Source organism: Lithobates pipiens, unplaced genomic scaffold (genome assembly GCF_037356315.1).
Source record: "Lithobates pipiens isolate NorthernLeopardFrog02 unplaced genomic scaffold, aLitPip1_a1.2 Scaffold_16, whole genome shotgun sequence".
Lineage (NCBI taxonomy): Eukaryota > Metazoa > Chordata > Amphibia > Anura > Ranidae > Lithobates > Lithobates pipiens.
This window is the reverse complement of record NW_027507748.1, coordinates 587,178,533-587,200,230: the sequence shown is the minus strand read 5'-3', so window position 1 is coordinate 587,200,230 and position 21,698 is coordinate 587,178,533. Positions and strand designations below refer to the sequence as shown.

General features: G+C 41.9%; 1 protein-coding gene across 2 annotated transcripts in view; it reads left to right on the top strand.

Annotated features, from left to right (window-relative positions):
• CSAD (cysteine sulfinic acid decarboxylase) overlaps window positions 1-21,698 on the top strand; it is a 218,050-nt gene that overhangs the window by 171,125 nt on the left and 25,227 nt on the right. For both annotated transcript variants that reach the window (XM_077483876.1, XM_077483878.1), the window contains 5 exons: window positions 6,471-6,550; window positions 14,970-15,024; window positions 16,366-16,482; window positions 17,597-17,661; window positions 20,064-20,145. In XM_077483876.1, coding sequence (XP_077340002.1) covers window positions 6,471-6,550; window positions 14,970-15,024; window positions 16,366-16,482; window positions 17,597-17,661; window positions 20,064-20,145 — 399 coding nt within the window. The remainder of the gene's footprint in view (window positions 1-6,470; window positions 6,551-14,969; window positions 15,025-16,365; window positions 16,483-17,596; window positions 17,662-20,063; window positions 20,146-21,698) is intronic.

Sequence of the window (21,698 nt, the reverse complement as noted above, 5' to 3'; positions counted from 1 at the left end):
AAATAATAAAAAAAAAAAAATATATATATATATATATATATATATATATATATATATATTTTTTTTTTTTTTTTTTTTTTTTTTTTTGTTTTGTTTAGGGGTTCTAAGTAAAGGGATGGAGAAAGACTGGCCCATTAGCATTGTTGGTTGTAATTCCAACGGCCACCACAAGAGGGCGCCAGATTCCAGAAGGAACCATAGGATCACAGAAGGCCTCAAAGCCGGGGGCTCAATTACCTGCGGCGCGGCGCGGCCCGATCGCGCGGGGGGGGGGTCCACGGAGACGGGATACCCCCAGCTATGCTGCCCCAGGCGCAAGGTCGCTGATTCTAGTCGCCAATGCGACCTGGCGACCGGGTTTTGTCGAGCACTGCCCTAAGAACACCATCACTACAGGCAGGTGGAAACGTTATGCATGGGGCTGTTTCTCTGTGAAAAGTACAGGCCCACTTTGCCACATTGAGGGACCAATGAACGGGGTCATGTATTGTAAAATCTTGGATTAGAACCTTCTTTCCTCAGCCAGAACACTGAAGATTGATTGTGAATGGGTCTTCCAGCATGACAATAATCCAAAACATACCACCAAGGCAACAAAGGAGTGGCTCAAGAAGAAGCACATTAATGTTATGAAATGGACTGACCAGTCTCCAGACCTCAATTCAATATAAAATGTATGGAGTGAGCTGAAAATTCAAATTGCCAAATGACAGCCAAGAAACCATAATGATTTAGAGAAGATCTGTAAAGAAGAGTGGACCAAAATCCCTCATGAGATGTGTGTAAACCTGGTAACCAACTACAAGAAATATTTTTCTTGGGGATCAAATACTTATTTTACTCACTGAACTGCAACTCAATTTATAACATTTGTATCATGTGTTTTTCTGGATTTTTGGTTTATATTCTGTCTCTATCATTTAAAGTACATCTATGATAAAAAAAATTATAGACCCGTCATTTGTTGTAAGTGGGCAAACTTACAAAATCTGCAGTGGATAAAATAATTTTTTTTCCCACTGTATATATATATATATATATATATATATATATATATAGAGTATATAGTATAGTATAGCATATAGTATATAGTGTACATATATATATAGATATAAATGAAATATATGGGAAGCAGCTGTTTTTAGAGTAAAACAGTCTTTATTGTTCCTTCAATATCAAGCCAATAAAGCAGGTTTCTTCAGCAAAGCAAATACAGACCGACCATACATCTGGAGTATTGAGAACAATATTATGGCTCACAGTTAGTACACCAGTCTCATACCTGGATTAAAGTGATACTAAACCTAGGACCCTGCATTCACTATATCTGGTCTCCCACAGTACACATATCATGGAAATGCAATTATTTTAGTAAATATAAACTGCCAAATACCTTTCCTCATCAGGAGTATATGGCAGTCTTGTGACTTCTATCCGTTCCTAGTAAACCTTGTAGGAGGAGTTTTCATACTGCCCTGATCCTCTGCCTTGACATGTCTGGACAGTGCTTATTGGCCCTGTGCTGATGACATGCACCCTCCCAAGAAAAAAAAAACTCTCTAGCAATACACACCAAACTGAGCATGTGCAGCCCGTCCACTGGCCCTGTAAATATTAGGTTATTTTTTTGAGACAATGGAAGAAGGCAAGCATCAGAGAGACAGGGTCAAATAGCCTTTATACACAATGCAAAGGACTAACCCCTTAGGTTCCACCATGAGTATAAAAAGCATGCTTTACTGCATATACAGATTTTACTGTTGTGGGTTTAGTAACGGTTCCTCTCTGCTTCGGGGTACAGAAAAAGCGGCAGAAGCTTAGCAAACAAATGCTCAGTTGCCAGAAAGTTCACATTTTCTCACAGCTGTGAACTACTCCACCACACAGACACATACTGATTCCTTCCTGCTCCTTTTCAGGCCTCTTCTGCAGGCGGGTTAACCCTTTAAAGACCAGAGTCCCTGTCAGGGTTGGAGGCTCATTTCCACCCAAAGCCTCTTCAAATTCTAGTTCCCAAATGAAGATTTACCAATCCTGAGGAAACAATAAATAGTCCTTTCCTCTCCAGCCAGACTACCCCGGAATCCCTCAGCCTTCTTTGATGAGAACCCCTGAGTACTTAAAAATGTCTCTTACTGAATTGTTGATGTCATAGAGTTTTTAAAAACAGAACTACTGAACAATTTACCAGTTTTAAAATTATTTCTAGTTTAGATAAAGAGTTTGACATGTATACACAAATAAACAGTAAGGGAATGGAAACATGCCATCAAGTTGCATTGTGACATCATCAGGGGTCAAGTCCTGGGAAAAAAAGTGTGGGAACTCCCACCCAAGATCCATTCCCCCACCAGAAAAAAAAAAAAAGGTACGCTCATATGCATATATACTTCACAGAAAATACAGTACAACATTTATTGTAAAGTGCCAGTTTACAAAAACAAAATAACGTGTCAAACAAAACAATGGGTGATGATCTTTCCCTCGCAGGGAATTTCTACCACAAATACACCCTGTTCCAAATTCTGTTACACAGCCCATTAGAAAATATCCCACAAACAGGAATAAGTATTGGCAGAGTATTGAAGAGTATTGATAGGGTATTGCAGTGTATTGGCAGGGTATTGCAGAGTATTGGCAGGGTATGTATTGAAGAGTATTGGCAGAGTATTGCAGAGTATTGGCAGGGTATTGCAGAGTATTGGCAGGGTATGTATTGGCAGAGTATTGCAGAGCATCGGCAGGGTATTGCAGAGTATTGGCACAGTATTGCAGAGTATTGATAGGTTATTGCAGTGTATTGGCAAGTTATTGCAGAGTATTGGCGGGGTATGTGTTGTAGAGTATTGGCAGAGTATTGTAGAGTATTGGCAGGGTATGTATTGGCAGGGTATTGCAGAGTATTGATAGGGTATTGCAGAGTATTGGCAGGGTATGTATTGCAGAGTATTGGCAGGGTATGTATTGTAGAGTATTGATAGGGTATTGCAGAGTATTGGCAGGGTATTGCAGAGTATTGGCAGGGTATGTATTGCAGAGTATTGGCAGGGTATTGCAGAGTATTGATAGGGTATTTATTGCAGAGTATTGGCAGGGTATTGCAGAGTATTGATAGGGTATGTATTGCAGAGTATTGGCAGGGTATTGCAGAGTATTGGCAGGGTATGTATTGCAGAGCATTGGCGGGGTATTGCAGAGTATTGATAGGGTAGTGCAGAGTATTGGCAGGGTATTGCAGAGTATTGACAGGATATTGCAGAGTATTGGCAGGGTATTGCAGAGTATTAATAGGGTATTGCAGAGTATTGGCAGGGTATTGCAGAGTATTGGCAGGGTATTGCAGAGTATTGATAGGGTATTGCAGAGTATTGATAGGGTATTGCAGAGTATTGGCCAGGTATTGCAGAGTATTGATACTGATAGGGTATTGCAGAGTATTGGCAGGGTATCGCAGAGTATTGATAGGGTATTGCAGAGTATTGGCAGGGTATTGCAGAGTATTGATAGGGTATTGCAGAGTATTGATAGGGTATTGCAGAGTATTGGCAGAGTATTGCAGAGTATTGATACTGATAGGGTATTGCAGAGTATTGGCAGGGTATCGCAGAGTATTGATAGGGTATCGCAGAGTATTGGCAGGGTATTGCAGAGTATTGGCAGGGTATTGCAGAGTATTGGCAGGGTATGTATTGCAGAGTATTGGCAGGGTATTGCAGAGTATTGATAGGGTATTTATTGCAGAGTATTGGCACAGTATTGCAGAGTATTGATAGGTTATTGCAGTGTATTGGCAAGTTATTGCAGAGTATTGGCGGGGTATGTGTTGTAGAGTATTGGCAGAGTATTGTAGAGTATTGGCAGGGTATGTATTGGCAGGGTATTGCAGAGTATTGATAGGGTATTGCAGAGTATTGGCAGGGTATGTATTGCAGAGTATTGGCAGGGTATGTATTGTAGAGTATTGATAGGGTATTGCAGAGTATTGGCAGGGTATTGCAGAGTATTGGCAGGGTATGTATTGCAGAGTATTGGCAGGGTATTGCAGAGTATTGATAGGGTATTTATTGCAGAGTATTGGCAGGGTATTGCAGAGTATTGATAGGGTATGTATTGCAGAGTATTGGCAGGGTATTGCAGAGTATTGGCAGGGTATTGCAGAGTATTGGCAGGGTATGTATTGCAGAGCATTGGCGGGGTATTGCAGAGTATTGATAGGGTAGTGCAGAGTATTGGCAGGGTATTGCAGAGTATTGACAGGATATTGCAGAGTATTGGCAGGGTATTGCAGAGTATTAATAGGGTATTGCAGAGTATTGGCAGGGTATTGCAGAGTATTGGCAGGGTATTGCAGAGTATTGATAGGGTATTGCAGAGTATTGATAGGGTATTGCAGAGTATTGGCCAGGTATTGCAGAGTATTGATACTGATAGGGTATTGCAGAGTATTGGCAGGGTATCGCAGAGTATTGATAGGGTATTGCAGAGTATTGGCAGGGTATTGCAGAGTATTGATAGGGTATTGCAGAGTATTGATAGGGTATTGCAGAGTATTGGCAGAGTATTGCAGAGTATTGATACTGATAGGGTATTGCAGAGTATTGGCAGGGTATCGCAGAGTATTGATAGGGTATCGCAGAGTATTGGCAGGGTATTGCAGAGTATTGGCAGGGTATTGCAGAGTATTGGCAGGGTATGTATTGCAGAGTATTGGCAGGGTATTGCAGAGTATTGATAGGGTATTTATTGCAGAGTATTGGCAGGGTATTGCAGAGTATTGATAGGGTATTGCAGAGTATTGGCAGGGTATTGCAGAGTATTGGCAGGGTATTGCAGAGTATTGATAGGGTATTGCAGAGTATTGATAGGGTATTGCAGAGTATTCGCAGAGTATTGCAGAGTATTGATACTGATAGGGTATTGCAGGGTATTGCAGAGTATTGATGAGTATTGGCAGGGTATTGCAGAGTATTGATAGGGTATTGCAGAGTATTGGCAGGGTATTGCAGAGTATTGATAGGGTATTGCAGAGTATTGATAGGGTATTGCAGAGGATTGATAGGGTATTGCAGAGTATTCGCAGAGTATTGCAGAGTATTGATACTGATAGGGTATTGCAGAGTATTGGCAGGGTATCGCAGAGTATTGATAGGGTATTGCAGAGTATTGATAGGGTATTGCAGAGTATTGGCAGGATATTGCAGAGTATTGATACTGATAGGGTATTGCAGAGTATTGGCAGGGTATCGCAGAGTATTGATAGGGTATCGCAGAGTATTGATAGGGTATTGCAGAGTATTGGCAGGGTATTGCAGAGTATTGATAGGGTATTGCAGAGTATTGATAGGGTATTGCAGAGTATTGATACTAATAGGGTATTGCAGAGTATTGATGAGTATTGACAGGGTATTGCAGAGTATTGATGAGTATTGGCAGGGTATTGCAGAGTATTGATAGGGTATTGCAGAGTATTGATAGGGTATCGCAGAGTATTGATAGGGTATCGCAGAGTATTGATAGGGTATTGCAGAGTATTGGCAGGGTATTGCAGAGTATTGATAGGGTATTGCAGAGTATTCGCAGAGTATTGCAGAGTATTGATACTGATAGGGTATTGCAGGGTATTGCAGAGTATTGATGAGTATTGGCAGGGTATTGCAGAGTATTGATAGGGTATTGCAGAGTATTGGCAGGGTATTGCAGAGTATTGGCAGGGTATTGCAGAGTATTGATAGGGTATTGCAGAGTATTGATAGGGTATTGCAGAGTATTCGCAGAGTATTGCAGAGTATTGATACTGATAGGGTATTGCAGAGTATTGATGAGTATTGGCAGGGTATTGCAGAGTATTGATGAGTATTGGCAGGGTATTGCAGAGTGCAACTTACACACTAGTGTACACACCTGGTATTCTCTTCCCTTCTGTTCTCCGGGGAGAAGTAACCTGGAAAAGTGCAGCGTGTGGCCCCAGGAGGCCAGGACTGACTGGCACTGGGTAGAGGGGAGGAGGGGGGGACAGTCCGGAACTCCGTATCCAAGCAGGCGCGCAGCGTGTGTCAGCCTGCCCACTGACTCACGCCAGTGCGTGCCCACGTGCACGGCCGAAGTCATGTGACCGGTTGCTAGATGCGGAGCGGCCTCTGCCTAGCAACCAGTCACTCAGCGGCTGAGGAGCGGCGGCGAACTACGCGCTGCATAGCCTCAGCCCTCAGGCAGCTAATGGGAACGGCGTTCCCGCTGTGGGAATAGTACGGGAACGCCGTTCCCATGCGTTCCCGCAGGACTCGAGCCCTGGACATCATGATCACTGAAATGGTTGAACAGTAACAGAACTTTAAAACATATACATTATAAGTAAGTTTCAATGTTAACATCTATACTAGGGTAAAGTTTGAAAGTTTCTTAATTTGCAGCTTTGTGATTTGAAAACTTTAAATAAACCTTCTATACATAACCTGATCTAATTTCTACAGAGTCATTACTCCATCCAGAAAGGTGCAGCATTCCTCGGAATTGGGACTGAAAATGTTATTATTGTGAAGACAAACAGCAGGTAATCATGAATACCAATAAAAATTCATAAATGAACTGGTTATTTATATGTTTGCTGTTTCAGTCATTTGTGGTTTTACTAAATGATTACTTATTTGTAAATCTAATTTTTTATATTTCGTTATATTTATAATCCTACTTCCTGCCCAAGGCCATAACTATGTGTGGCAGTGCCATAGCAAAATATCTCTTTATCATCAAGATACTTCCTCTAATGATATAGAATATTAAATGTTTTCATAGGAATTGCATAGAGATGCTCAGTCATGGAGCACAGTCATGTAGAAACAGGAAGGGGTCATCCTCAAACTGTTCCTACAAAGTTGGGAGCATGAAATTGAGTGATTGAAAAGGTTTTTTTTTTTTAAATAACAAACATATTATACTTACCTGCTCTGTACAAGGGCTTTGCAGAGATCGGCCCATCCTCCTTTTATGGGGTCCCCTTTTATGGGGTCCCCCGGTGGTACTCTTTGCTCCTCATCTTTTGGCAAGTGCCCCATGGAGAGACGATTTCCATGGGGGCACCCGTGCTGGCGTGCTCCCAAGTCCTGCTGCTGTGTCCATTGACACAGACGGCAGGACTCGGCCGCCCCTGTGTCCCTGTATTTGATTAACAGCAGCAGGAGCCAATGGATTTGGACCAGTGCACAAAGCAAGGTCCATAAAGACATGGATGAGTGAGTTTGGGGTGGAGGAACTTGACTGGCCTGCACAGAGTCCTGACTTCAACCCGATAGAACACCTTTAGGATAAATTAGAGCGAAGACCGTGAGCCAGGCCTTCTCATCAAACATCAGTGCTTGACCTCACAAATGCACTTTTGGATGAATGATCAAACATTCCTATAGACCAGGGCTCAAAATTTAAAGTCCTGAGCTACTAGCCAGGCCTCAAAGGTTACTCGCCACCAGTGCCTCACTCACCGGCCCAGCCCCTAATTACACTCCTAGACACACCCTCATAAATGATCTCATGAAATGACACTTAAATGTTTTATGCAAAAATAAGTTACAAAAATATTATAAATATAAATATTAACAACAACGTTATCAGTGCAGCCTCACCTGTGCCCCTCATTGCAGCCTCACTGTGCCCACTATTGCAGCCTCACTGTGCCCGTTGCAGCCACACTGTGCCCGTTGCAGCCTCACTGTGCCCGTTGCAGCCATACTGTGCCCATTACAGTCCTACTGTGCCCATTGCAGCCTTACTGTGCCCTTTGCAGTTAAACTGTGCCCATTGCAGTCCCACTGTGCCCATTGCAGCCATACTGTGCCAATTTCAGCCTTACTGTGCTCATTGCAGCTACACTGTGCCCATTGCAGCCTCGTCTGAGCAGAGTAATGCACGGCTGGAGGAAGAGGAGCGCCATGGGATAGCACACTGTTACCGACCCTTACATTATAATTGTGACCACTCTGCTCTCCACAGCTCCGTCTCCTCCTGACCTGCGCCTGTAATAGATAGAACGCATCACAGCATTGGACTGGCATTATGTCTATCACAGGCGCAGTCCGGAGGAGGCAGGGCTTTGTCGAGCAGAGCAGTGGCAATTATCATGTAAGCACCAGTAACAGTGTGCTATCCCCTGGCTCTCCACTTCCTCTTTGGGGCAATCGCTGGGAGAACGGCTCTTTCCCAGGCAGGCAGCCCAGCTCTCAAGCCCTCATTTTTCACTCGCAAAATGCGAGTAGGCGAGTGGAAAATTTGAGTGCTGCTATAGACACGCTCCTAAACCTTGTGAACAGCCATCCGAGAAAAACTGAAGCAGTTATAGCTGCAAAGTGTGGGCCAACCTAATATTGAACCTTACGGGCTAATGCTACGTACACACGATCAGACATTCCGACAACGAAATTCTGAGATATTTTTAAGACGGATGTTGGCTCAAGCTTGTCTTGCATACACACGGTCACACAAATGTTGTCGGAAATTCTGATCGTCAGGAACGCACTGACGTACAACACAAAGGACAGCACTATAAAGAGGAAGTTCAATAGCCAGTGCATCACCCTTTGAGCTCCTTCTGCTAATTTTGTGTTAGTAGAAGTTTGGTCACAGACGATTCGCGCCTGGCGCTTTTCCAGTTGTTACTTCTCTTCAGTTTGTGCTTGTGGGTTTGTATCTGGTTTTCAGTGCGTGTAGTCAGCTCACATGTGTGTTTCAGAGCGTGCTATTTATAGTACCTATTTGATTCTCAGTGCGTTCTTGTCCGCTCGTTTCTGAATTTCAGCTAGCTCTTCTCAGGCCTTTATGATTTTCAGTGCGTTCTGTTAGTTCATTCTGACCAGCCGACCGTTTTGAAGCCATGTTGCGGGTACATACTCATTGTATGCTGTGCAGGGGCTTTGTGTTGGGGTTCTTACTTTGACCCAAGTCCAGTCCATGAACAGGGTGAGGAGGATTTCATGGATGAATTCTTTACTCCAGCGTGACCAATTCTCTCATATGCCTTTGTTGCGGGAGATCCGGGAGAATTATCCTGATGATTTCAGGAATTATCTCCGGATGCCTGTTGGCTTTGCTGTCCCCTTATATTACGAAGCAGGACACCTGCATGCAGCAAGCCATTACTCCCGCACAGAGGCTAGTTGCCACCTTGCGGTACTTGATGATAGGGAGAAGTCTGCAGGACATCAAGTTCTCGACAGGCATGTCCCCCCAGGCTCTGTGAATCATTATTCCAGAGACCTGTTCTGCCATCATTTAGGTCCTGTAGAACGACTATATTAATACAAAAACTATATTAGGGTAAGTTTTATCCTTTAACATCACTTTATATGTATTTTTAAAATAAATTTGTATTTTAAACTGAAAAATATTTCCTTTGATTTACTGCTTGTGTTTCTTTTAGCTGTCTCCTAGGTTCTCCAATGGGCTTCCTTTTTTTTTTGCCCATTTTCTTCAATAGTTCCAAAGTAATTTCTTTGATACACGAGGTGACAATCTCTTCTTCAACTAACTATTATTTATGTTGTGGGTCTGCTACACACACACACACCTTCATTTTGTTATTAATGTATGTAATGCATTAATGATAATGATATTCATTTAGGAAATAACCCCCATTGTCACTGTAAACACCAACTTAACCAAAAAAACTGCTATTGAGTATTGAAAGAAGAAGCTGCACATTGTTGAGTAGAAACATTTTAACTCTGTGCACATTCACATGTGTGTTTAGAAAAGGATTTTTGAACAAACCAAAATATTTTTTGGAATTTTTTATTTTTTTGGGACAGTAGAAATATCCTTTTTTGTGGTAAACAAAAGGCATGTTTTTCAAAACATAAAGCAATGCACAACTCAGGAACTTACAAAGTTCAACTTTGATCAATTTAAGGCAATATCAGACATTAGTATGTTCAAACTGTGTTGATATTGCCTTTATCGGATGGGGTGATATCACCCCTGTGAAAGCCAAATTTTGAAGATGCACACAAATTGAGAGTCAAAATGAGGATTTCCCTCCTGATCCCATGACTAAGGTCAACATGTGCTAGCTCCCATCATGGAGGATCAATGGACGTGTTTCAGGGGTACAACCCCTTCCTCTCAGCTACTTTAGTTGCGAGGAAGGGGTTGCATCCACAAAACGCATACCTTGATATCCCGTGATGGCAGATAGCACATGTTGACACACTGTGTGCATCTTCAAAATTTAGCTTTCAACATTTTTTAGAAAAGTGCTAATAAAAATCAAAAAATTATAAAATTTGGTGTGTTTTATATTCTGCCTAAAACATCAATGATGTTTATGAGTGTTTTTTTAACATGATTGACGTCTTCCTTAATCTTCTGTAAATCCCGATTGCACACCATGATCTCCACGATGAGGACGTGTGCACTTGCACTTGTGAAATGAGATTCTTCTTCCACAACATCCACATCGCCTAAAATAAAAAAAAAAACACACCATGTATTATAAATATGCAGGCATACATCTATTACCTGAAGCTGTGGTCTCAGACACTCACCTGTTGTGGTCACTATTTAGCCCACTTCATAAACCTCTCCTTCACCACATCCTCAGGTTGTGGTTTTGGGATTTCCCCTTCTTTAGGAGGTTGGGGGTGTTCTCTGACATCCCAATTCTTTTCTCCCCTATGTGAAAAAAATAAAGGTATCCTTAGCACACAGATATTTGAGGCAAGAAATAGGAATATGAAACATTGCTTGAAGTGTCGTACAACTGTCGGTTTTGGCAGAGTTCCAAGCTAAAGACATTATTTTTTCCCTTTATTAAAACTGAATACATGATGGAGTAGTAACCTTTTTGGGTAAAGTTTCACACATGGAGACACCCCTAGTATCCACTGGAGCACCTGTATAGGACACCCTAAAAAGTTTATTCTGGTGTCCCACACTAGTACTCCTGTGTCCAGATGTGTAAACAGCTGCTGAGTGTCCTCTCCTTACACTGAATCAAGTTTGCATTTCATTCTAGTTACAAACTCATCTAGACAACAATGTACTAAACTTCTTTTACTAGAACTAGGCCTGAAAAAATGCAGTTAACCAAAAAAAAAGGATAATAAATTTGTGACTTTAAATGAGGCAGGGACCAAATGGATGCACACCTCCATCCTGATTAATAGTTTAAAACAAAAGAGAGAGAAAGAAGTGGGACTTTAAATGAAGCACACAGCAGTACAAGAGTAAGTCAAGTGACTAAAAAAAATCATTTATTAGAGATAATCCATGGTAAAAAAAACATTTTTTGGCATCCAAACTCTAAAAATGTTATGGGCATCAAACCTCTATATAATAAACCATGGATTAAATATACATGAATTATACATTGAGTCATATTCCGATGTTAATATAAAACATAAATAACAATAATACATATGTATATATTTGATGCTGTAGTTGGGCCCAGAGTGGTCAAAACAACCCTAATAAAATAAAACAAAATAATAAAAATAATAATATATAATAATCATAATAATAATAATAATAATAGTTTATAAATGTAGGTAGAGTAATTAAAATATTAATACTCCATGATTAGGGAGAGATCGTAGTAATTAAAGGCTCTACGCGTTTCGCAGTATTGCAACCGCTCAAAAGGGAGAAAAAATTAATAATGGATAAATGTGAAATAAGAGAAATATAAGGAATAATTTAGTTCTATAGAATTAATTTATGGTTATGCGTCCAAACTCACGTCTGCGTCAGCGATCCAGTAAAACAGGGTCCAGAGTCAAAAAAGAGCAACACCGCCAATCGCCTGTGAGTATGATGACAGCCGCCACAAGCACATCCAAAGTGGGTGGGTGCAATTGGGGTAGGATGCAAACATCCATGTGGGAAAACTAAATGGAACAAACCATATATGATGTGTCTAATGAATGTGTTTTGAAGAGTGTAAAATGAGGTGATATGGTGACAAGGAAGAAATAAAGAGTTTAAAGTTAACCTGCGCTTGGCAAAAACATTGTATTAGTGAGCGAACGAACAATGTTTACTACGAACGATTACTGTGCCCACAAACCTGAAACTTGCCATGTTACTGTACAGCAGTAAAAAAAAAAGCACATGGAGCAGCACAAACGTAATAAGAAGAATAGGAACACACAACAAAATACTTGCTTTTTTGCAGCACTCTCTTGATTCTTCTGTACTGATCCTGCTCCCTCAAAAGGTCTGACCATCGTTTCCACAGTTGATACTTCGATCACCGTACCCCAAAATCTGCAGACTTTTCACAACTTTAGTCATGATCTTGGCCTTTCTGACATTTAGGTTTGGGTAAGGTTCATGCTTCCCGTCATAGTCGGCCCTCTTCAAGATGTCCACCATCTCCACCATCTCACCCAAGGACATATCAGAGGCCTTAAATCTCCTCCAGGATCGGGACGTTCGTGACTCCAGACTTTCGTCATTGCTGCTGTCTTCATGCACATGTTTTCTCTCCACCATGTGCTCTCCCACTGCACCGAAAGACCAAGGGGCGGGGAATATGCTATAAAGAAGGTCAGGGGCCGTCTGAGTTTTACACATGCTCAGTGTATATAAAGCGTAACATGCATATGTCGTACGTACGATCTGTGAGAGGAGGACGTGCCAATCGTTCTAACAAAGGTACAATTTTAACTTGGGGCATCAGTGACCTATACTGCTTAGAGATTGAGGCCTATATTGGGACAAGATTATGCAAGTTTAGCCTGACATTAGGGTTTGTGTTGTGTCTTGCAGATAAAATGGATCACTTGAACAATCATGATTTCCTCCTCCAATTCACTGATTTGTACAGAGAGCTGCCTTGTCTGTGGCAGACAAAACACCCCTTTTATACAAATTGGCTAAAGAGGAAGGCAGCCCTGGATAAATTGCTGGAATTTGTAAAGCCGCAGATCCCCACAGCAAACATCAACTATTTGAAGTGACATGAGGAGCACATATAATAGGGAGCACAAGAAGGTCCAGGATTCCCAGAGATCAGGAGCAGCAGCAGATGACATTTATGTCCCCAGGCTGTGGTACTACGACAGACTGCGTTTTCTGTCAGACCAGACTGAAATCAGGCCATCACTCTCAACCCTTCCTTCCACTCTTCTTTCCACCCCAGCTGAGGCATCTGACATCCAACCTGGGCCTTCCACTCAGGAAGAAGATGTGGAGGAGCCAAGCTTGAGTCAGGTATATCATTGTTCAACATATTTATCAAAATCGTGTGTGATTGATTAACAATAACCTAAAACTATGTCCCTTTTTCATACACAGGAAATCCTCAGCCAGGAGGAGACTGTAGAAAGTGGCAGCCAGGAGGTGACGGGGGTAAGTGACAGCCAGGAGGTGGCAGGGCCCTGTAACCTGGCCGCTTCACCTTCCATAAAAAAGGCCCAGTAAGGGGAGGAGCGTGGAGGAGTCAGCACTTGGGTTAATTTGGCAGGCTTCTGCGGCCCTCAGAACCCCCACCAGTCTTTTGGAGGCCTATCCCTGCATGGCTGCCAACAAAATGCAGGAAATGGAGGTGGGCCAATGCCTCTTTTGTGAGAAACTGATATATATGGCCCTAAATAAGGGGTCGAGGGGTGAAATCACAAGGCAAACCCCACCTGTGTGAGTTGGACCATCCTCCTCCTCCAACTCCTGCCACAACTCCAACACCAGAGCCACAGCCTGGAAGCAAGCGTGGAAGCAATCGTGGAAGGAAGACAATAGAATGATGGCCAGGGTTTGGTCTGGTCTGGCAAAAGATGCAGGCTGTTGACCACAGCCTGGGGACATATATGTAATTTGCTGCTGTTCCTGGTCTCTCAGAGTCCTAGACCTGATTGTGCTCCCTATTAAATGGACTCCTCAGGCTCCCAATTTTGCCTGTCAAATAGTTGATGTGTACCCACCAGTTTATCCAGCATTGCCTTGCTCTTTATTTTGTTATGACCCCTAATAAATGTATATATGTTTTATTAAATCATTGGTTATATGTTATAAGTAAAAAAGGACAGTTTGTTTGTGAGTAGGCAGGTACATTTCGAAAAGACAATGTAAAATTAACAAGGGATACCAACACCAATCTCCTTGAGGTTAAAAAATACAAGATAATAATGGTGTTGTGGTAACTTGAAACCAAAACATAAAAAAAGATTATGGAGATCACTAGAAAAAAAAAAGATCTTGATTTCCCAAAAAAAAAAAGGAGATTACTATAAACAAAAATTAAAAACATTATTCTTGAGATCTGGCAAAAAAACTAAAACATTTTTTCATGAGATCACAAGAAATAATAAAGAAATCAGTTTGTCGGAACTGTGTGAATATCAGCTGCAAAACAATTTCATTATCCTAGCATTATAAAGAAGAAGAGAATGTGCTGCACTGAAAGATTACAAAATGTGCAGCGTAACGAATGTGCTATCTCCATTACGAATGCTAGTTTGACCAGACCAACTTCTTCTGTCTCGTACTTGATTCAGAGCATGCGTGGAATTTTGTACACACGTTTGGAATTTCCATCAACGGATTTTGTTGTTGGAAAATTTGAGATCCAGCTCTCAAATTTTTGTTGTCGGAAATTCCGACAAAAAATGTCCAATAGAGCCTACACGCGGTCACAATTTCTGACAACAAGCTCCCATCAAACATTTGTTGTTGGAAAATCCGATCGTGTGTACGCAGCATAAGACTGGAATGCCATTAAAGTTCATGTGCGTGTAAAGACAGGCAACCCAGTACTTTTGAGACTATACTGTAGATACCTTTTCAGGGTTTTTTTTCCCTCTTTTATTGGTTGAACTAGATGGACTTGGTCTTTTTTTTCAACCACACTATGTAATTATGTATTCACTGACAGAAAGATAGACAGACAGAAACAATAATCATTGTAGTGAGTGGAATGTTCCTGATTTAAAAAGCTTATGCAATGTGTTTTCCACGATCTATATTACATTTGCCCTTTTTAAATACAGAGGGAAAATGGAACCAGAAGACCTTGAGCACAAAATACGAGAGGCAAAATCAATGGTAATGTATAGATCGGTAGATATGAAATATCATGTGGAAATATTACTACATTTTATTGACTAAACTATCTCCCAATCCAACTCCTACAATATCTTCTTCCCATGAAGCCCACCAGAGTCAGGCTTATCCTACATACACCTACTGTACATCTGTACACATGAAATGTCATGTGGAAGCATCAGTGCTGGGACAAGGCCATTTTTTGGTGACCAGGGCAAAGATGGCAAACTGCCCCCCCCCCCCTTTAAGAAAGAATGTTGTTTCAAAACAAGAATATACTTATTATTATATTAAGGGACACTCTGATGGGCAAATTGTATGTTAAGGGGCACCCTGATGGGCACATTTTATATTAAGGGGCACTCTAATGGACACAACAAAACGTGCCCCTTAACGTAAAATCTGCCCATCAGAGTGCCCCTTAATACAAAATGTGTCCATCAGTGTTGCTCTTAAAATAAAATCTGCCCATCAGAGTACCCCTTAACATAAAATGTGCCCATCAGCGTGCCCCTTAACATAAAATAAGGGTCACGCTGATGGGCACCTTTTGTGTTAATGGGCACTCTGATGGGCATATTTTATTTTAAGGGGCACGCTGATGGGTATATTTTTAATGTGCACACTGATGGACACATTGTAGGTTAAGGGGCACTCTGATGGGCACATTAAAATGTGTCCATCAGTGTGCCCCTTAAGAAAATATGCCCATCTGTGTGCTCATTAAAAATATACCCATCTGCATACCCCTTAAAATAAAATTTGTCCATCAGAGTGCCCCATAACATAAAAAAAGGTGCCCATCAGCATGACCTTTAACAAAATATGCCTAGCAGTGTAAACAATAAAAATATGCCCATTAGTGATCACTGGTTAACATGTGGCCCACATACCTTCAATGCAGGAGGGCACAACTGAAATACCAATGGGGTGGAAGCTGTGAGATATGGAGAGCCAGGACTCGGGAACCGTGAGTAGCAGGGGACCGAGGCATGGTGAGGAGCAGGGGGCGGGCGCACGCACGCAGCGTCACTGGTTGCTGGGGAAACCTGCAGTCCCGGTAAACTAGTGATGGCTGTTTTAGAAGGACACTTCACTGCGCCCCCAATAAATTGTAGAGACCAGGGCATCCGCCCCTTTCACCCTGCCCATGAACCGGCTCTGGTAAGCATTATAACATTCTATTGATTGAACCCCCTCCCAGACCAACTCCTACATTATCATCGTCCCCTGATGCCCACTATAGTCAGGACTATTCTCCATACATCTACTGTCTCTCTCTTTCTCTCTCGCTCTCACCTGTAAAATTATGGAATCACTGCATCATTTATTTTGTTATAGGGTTCTGTCCCTTTCCTTGTTAGTACAACTTGTGGGACAACTGTTTTAGGAGCGTTTGATCCCCTCCCAGACATCGCAGAAGTGTGTGAGCAGCATGGTCTCTGGTTACATGTTGATGTAAGTTTACCTACATGTGCATTGTAAAATGTGATTGGACTGTTTTGTCCATTTGTAAAATGAACATGTCTCAAACCTGTGCAATTCTACACTGCATATGAGGAAAAATGCACAAACAAAGGTTGCTACATGTCAAAATGATCAGCAAATTCAGAGATATGGGCAGCTAACGTTATAAGCAAATCTCAACTTATCCTGAAAAAGGTGAATTTGTCTTTTTACTGTGATAAGAGATCTCATTAATAGTATCTCAATCCTCTGACTGCATCACTCATCAGCCCTCCTTGCTGCCTTTCTCCCTGGAGATTTGCCCAGCAGTGTTCTCCCTCTGTCCTCTCCTTGCTCCTACTCTCAAAGGCCTCTGACAGCCTAACACTCCATCTCTATCTTCCACCCAAACTCACACTGCCCAGTTTTCGCTGACCCTGAGTATTTAAGGGGGCCTGTACCCTCAGAATAATTCAGACAACTCCTCCTAGACTCATCCCAACTGATTCTGGAATTTTCACCAAGTTTCCAGGAAGCAGGGGGAGTCACCAGAGATGCTGCTGAGTCATCCAGCTTCCCTGAGTCACTCAACCCTGACCCAGAAAAACACAGATAGGCTAGTCAGCCTGACAATTGACTTACTCTAACACACAAATCATAGCATTAACACTCTAGCAAAGCCAGGGGGTGCTACATAAGTTAGATTTCTTAAAACACAATTACATCTGTATGTATAGCTACCTTAATTGGGTCAACATATAACTTCAGCAACTATTGATGTTTTTTTTTGCATTCAATTTGTATCTACAGTTTTCATTTAGAAAGCAATTATCTCTGAATCATCTGAACATTGAATGCAAACATTTTACATTTCATGTTGTTAGAAAAATGTAATGTAACTTACAACTAGTATTTTAACGTTGTCAAAGTGGCAACTCAGCAGTTATGCAGATGATAGTTGTTTTCAACAGACAACAAATTGTAGTCTAGGGTGGTGGTGGGGAAAGGGCTTCTTATTTACTGACCATTTAATTCTGTTTAATGGTTAATTGTATCAACTCTATGGTGTTGAGTAAATAAATTATTCAGTTATTAAAGTTCTGATAAATGTATTACAATCCAACAGGCTGCCTGGGGAGGCAGTGCCCTTTTATCCAACCGCCATAGGCAACTCCTGAAGGGAATTGAAAGGTAAGTAGAGACATTTATATTACAAATTTATTACGCAAATCTTTTTATTAAACAAATGGATGGACTGTACAAAAACTGCTTATGGAGAGCCCACAAAGGAACTCTTGTAAAGAAGTTTTTGCAAATAGGCAGCATGTTCATATAGTTAAATAAATTGGGTTTTAAGACTTAAATATTGCCCCTATTACAAAACAGATGGTAGACAAACTCAAAACATGGGCAACCCTCCCTCTCAACTTAATAGGACGTATCAACATTTTTAAAATGATCTTCCTCCCTAAATTTTTATATTGCTTTAGAGCTGATCCGGTTTTTCTCCCTAAGAAGTTATTTCTGAAAATAGAGTCCTCCTTTATCTGGCAAAATTCCCACCCGCGGATAGCCAAGACATCTTTACAGTCCCCCAAATTGAAAGGAGGCCTGGCCCATCCAAATTTATACAATTACTTCCTTGCCTCCCAACTTACCTATGTATATGAATGGCTGCACTCCAACCCTCAGACCCCCTCCGCCACTCTCATGTCAATCCTACACGCACCGTTTGACACAGTCAATGATGTATTGCATAGGGCACTACATTCTAGTTGCTCTAGGTTTTCCCCTACGGTAGTGGGTTTACTAGCCTGGAGAGAGGGAGAAAAACTGCTTTCAATCACCACCCTTGGCAGGTCACCGCAAACCCCACTATGGGACAATCCTAGTCTGCCAGAATTATATGGGCATTCTGACTCTCAATGGTGGACCCGGCGACATATATCGCGCTTGTCCCATATAATTAAGGGAAACATATTTGAGTCCTTAGAAAATTTACGGGGTAATTTTACAATAGATGATACATTTTTCTATAAATACATACTCCTTCAACATGCCATTCAGGCGCAGTTTGGCTCCCTGACCATAGAGCTCAAAGAATCTCCTATGGAAGATCTGTTGTCCTACCCGGATCTTACTAAACAGGTTACAACCTTCTATGGTCATCTCTCCAGGGTAGGGGCAGACCCATTTCAAAATTCCTTTATGAAAAAGAAAAGATTGATACCTGACCTGTCAGAGGAGGGGTGGGAGGAGGCTACAGAAATTTGTTTTCAAGACATCATAAGCACATCTGACCAATATGTACAATTTAAGTTTATTCATCAGTTGCATTATACTCCGGCTAGACTGACTCGAATGAGTCTGAGAGCGGAGGCTTTGTGTCCCAGATGTACATTTGAGAAGGCTGATTTATATCATATGTTCTGGAGCTGTCCTAGACTGGAATCCTATTGGAAGAACCTGTTTCAATTTTTTGAGGAACATCTTGCTTTCCCGGTGCCCCAAACCCCAGAGGTGGGGCTGCTGGGAATACTGAATGACTTTTTCCACAACGCATCAGCTCGGACTTTAATACGTACCATTTTATTTTATGCACGTAAAATGATCTTACTACACTGGAAAGAGAGGGAACCCCCAAGGATCCAATCCCTATATGGTATTATTAATGGAGAACTCCCCAAATTTAAAATTGTGTATAAAAATAGAGCTTGTTTGAAAAAGTTCCATAAGGTGTGGCAGACGTGGTTGGATGTCTCTGGTTCTTTCTTGGGTGCGGTCCTATCCTCACAAGTCCCCTAGGTGGGACTGTGGGGGGTGGGCCAGGGCCTTAGGTTTCTTGGAGTATACTACTGGTTACTGGGGGGAAAGGGCGGATTATGCAGAGGGCGGCAGTTATATGACCCTATGATGATGCTACGTATGTAGAAAGCGGTGATGCTCAGTGGGACGGTGACTTGTGTGGATGTGACGTGTGTGTGTTTGATATGCCTGCTTGTCTTTCTGTGTCTATGTTTTGTTGGGGTTTTTGTTTCTGTGTTTAATTTGTTTTGATTACTCCTGTGGTGTGCCCTCATTGTTTATTTTATTTTTGTGGGGTTCTGAGCGCCACCATAGTTTTTACTAAACATGATGGTGTAGGCAGCTAGCTGTATGGCAGCTCGCAGGCTGGGAGGTTACCTACACAGGTGGTACTCGGGCCACTGCATACACTACTCTATACTTGATTTTACGGATATATACCTCTGTCTATACAACTGGAGTGCTGATATTTGATATATATCCTGATTGATGTATAAGCTGTACGGTTGAAAACGTAAATAAACACCTTTAAAAAAAAAAAAATTGGGTTTTCAAAATGTCTGGTATTTTAGAATCACAGGCATTGAGAGACCTGTAAGCTTGACCAGGGTGAAAAAGGCAATGTGGAGCCTTTACAAAGTGCCAATAACAGGTTGCTGATAGCATTAGATACTAATGAGTTATGCTTGTATGTTTTATCTGTGCAGAGTGCATTATTATTTTCTAATACTACTATACATATTATCATTTTAACTCATCTGACCTACAGATGTTTTACTTTGTTACAGAGCAAATTCTGTGACCTGGAATCCTCATAAACTGCTAGGGGCTGGTTTGCAGTGTTCTGCTTTTCTCCTCCGAGACACGACGGTAAGTTGTCAGAAGAGAACATTGTTTTTTTTTTTTTTTGTTTTGGCCCCTTCATTTATATCACGTGTCCTACTTATGGCCCATGGGCCACATGCGGGACATAACAGCTATAACTGAGGCCCAACACAAAATCGTAAACTTTATTAAAAATGTTGATTTTTTCAAAAAACTCTGTTGTAAAGTGTTAAAAATAACAAACATGTTATACTTACCTGCTCTGTGCAGTGGTTTTGCCCAGAGCAGCCCAGATCCTCCTCTTCTCGGGTGCCTCTTCAGTGTTCCTGTCTTCCCCCTTATGTTGTGTGCCCCCACAGCAAGCAGCTTGCTATGGGGGTACCCTAGCCACAGTTTCCTGTGTCCATTCAGTTCTATTTTAAGACAGGTGGAAATAAATAACTATGAAGATTTTTTTTTAATAATAGTAGACAGGGCACAATATATATAGCGCTGGTATTTTTGTCTGTTAATGCTATATAATGTAAACTAATAGGCAGTGTTATAAATTGGTATTTGGCACCATCTAGTGGCCAAAACGTGGTGAAATGGACTTCATTTATTTCTATCTCAAGAACATGGAGAAATGTTACAGGAAGTGACTGTTTGTTTACATTATACAATGACCTACCTACCCACAATGCCAGGTGACCTAATCATGAACACTCAGTACTGAATTGCATGCTGGGTAGGACATAAAAGACCCTGCGTGGCCATTTTCTTTCTCTTCTGGAGGCGTGGCCTGCCTACAAGGATCACAGAGGAGGTGTTCCAGAGAGCGCGGCCTGTTTCAGTTGCGGAGAGGAGCAGCGGAACAACCAGAGATTCTGCCTTTCACCTTTTCAGAAACCATGAATTGTTTATTAAATAAAAATAAAAAGGTAAATAGAAAAAGCGTAGTGAAAGCATAGCTAGAGTCCAGTAACCCGATAGAGTAGTCAGCCAGGCCAGAGTTCAATAACCAGATCGGGTAATCAGCCAGGCCAGAGTCAGGGATCCAAGTAGAGCAACAGCAAGCAGAATAAGGAGCCAGAAGGGATGTCAGCAAGCCAGTCTTTAAACAGAACCCGCAGGAGATGGTTTCTTGTGATGTGACCAAGGCGAAGGCAGAGGTGAATTGAGCTGGACAGCTTTAAGTAGGCAGGTCAGACGAGCATGATCAGGAACACCTGGTAACTGTGGAGAGAGATGAGAGCTGGCAATTAGCCGACAGCTGAGCAGCCAGCCCAGAGAAGGAAGGGCTAAGCCAGCCCTGACACACCTGTGTGCTGGAGAGACAGTATGACCGGATCAGGAAGGATCCACAGACACCTGACGGAGCAATCTGAGAGTCCCGGTGATCTTGCAGACCAGAGCAGTGTGATGACTTTGGCTGGCGTGAAGCAGGACTGAGACAACCGAAGCAGAGGTTTCCTATTCTTCCAGGCCTGGTTTGGTGAGAGGGCTGCCGCCCATAATTCTTAATGCACTTTTACACACTTAGACTCAGACCACAGTGTTGCTGGGACCTGTAGTCCCACAAAGGAGATTTCACACCATTAGACTAAGTTAAAGCAGGC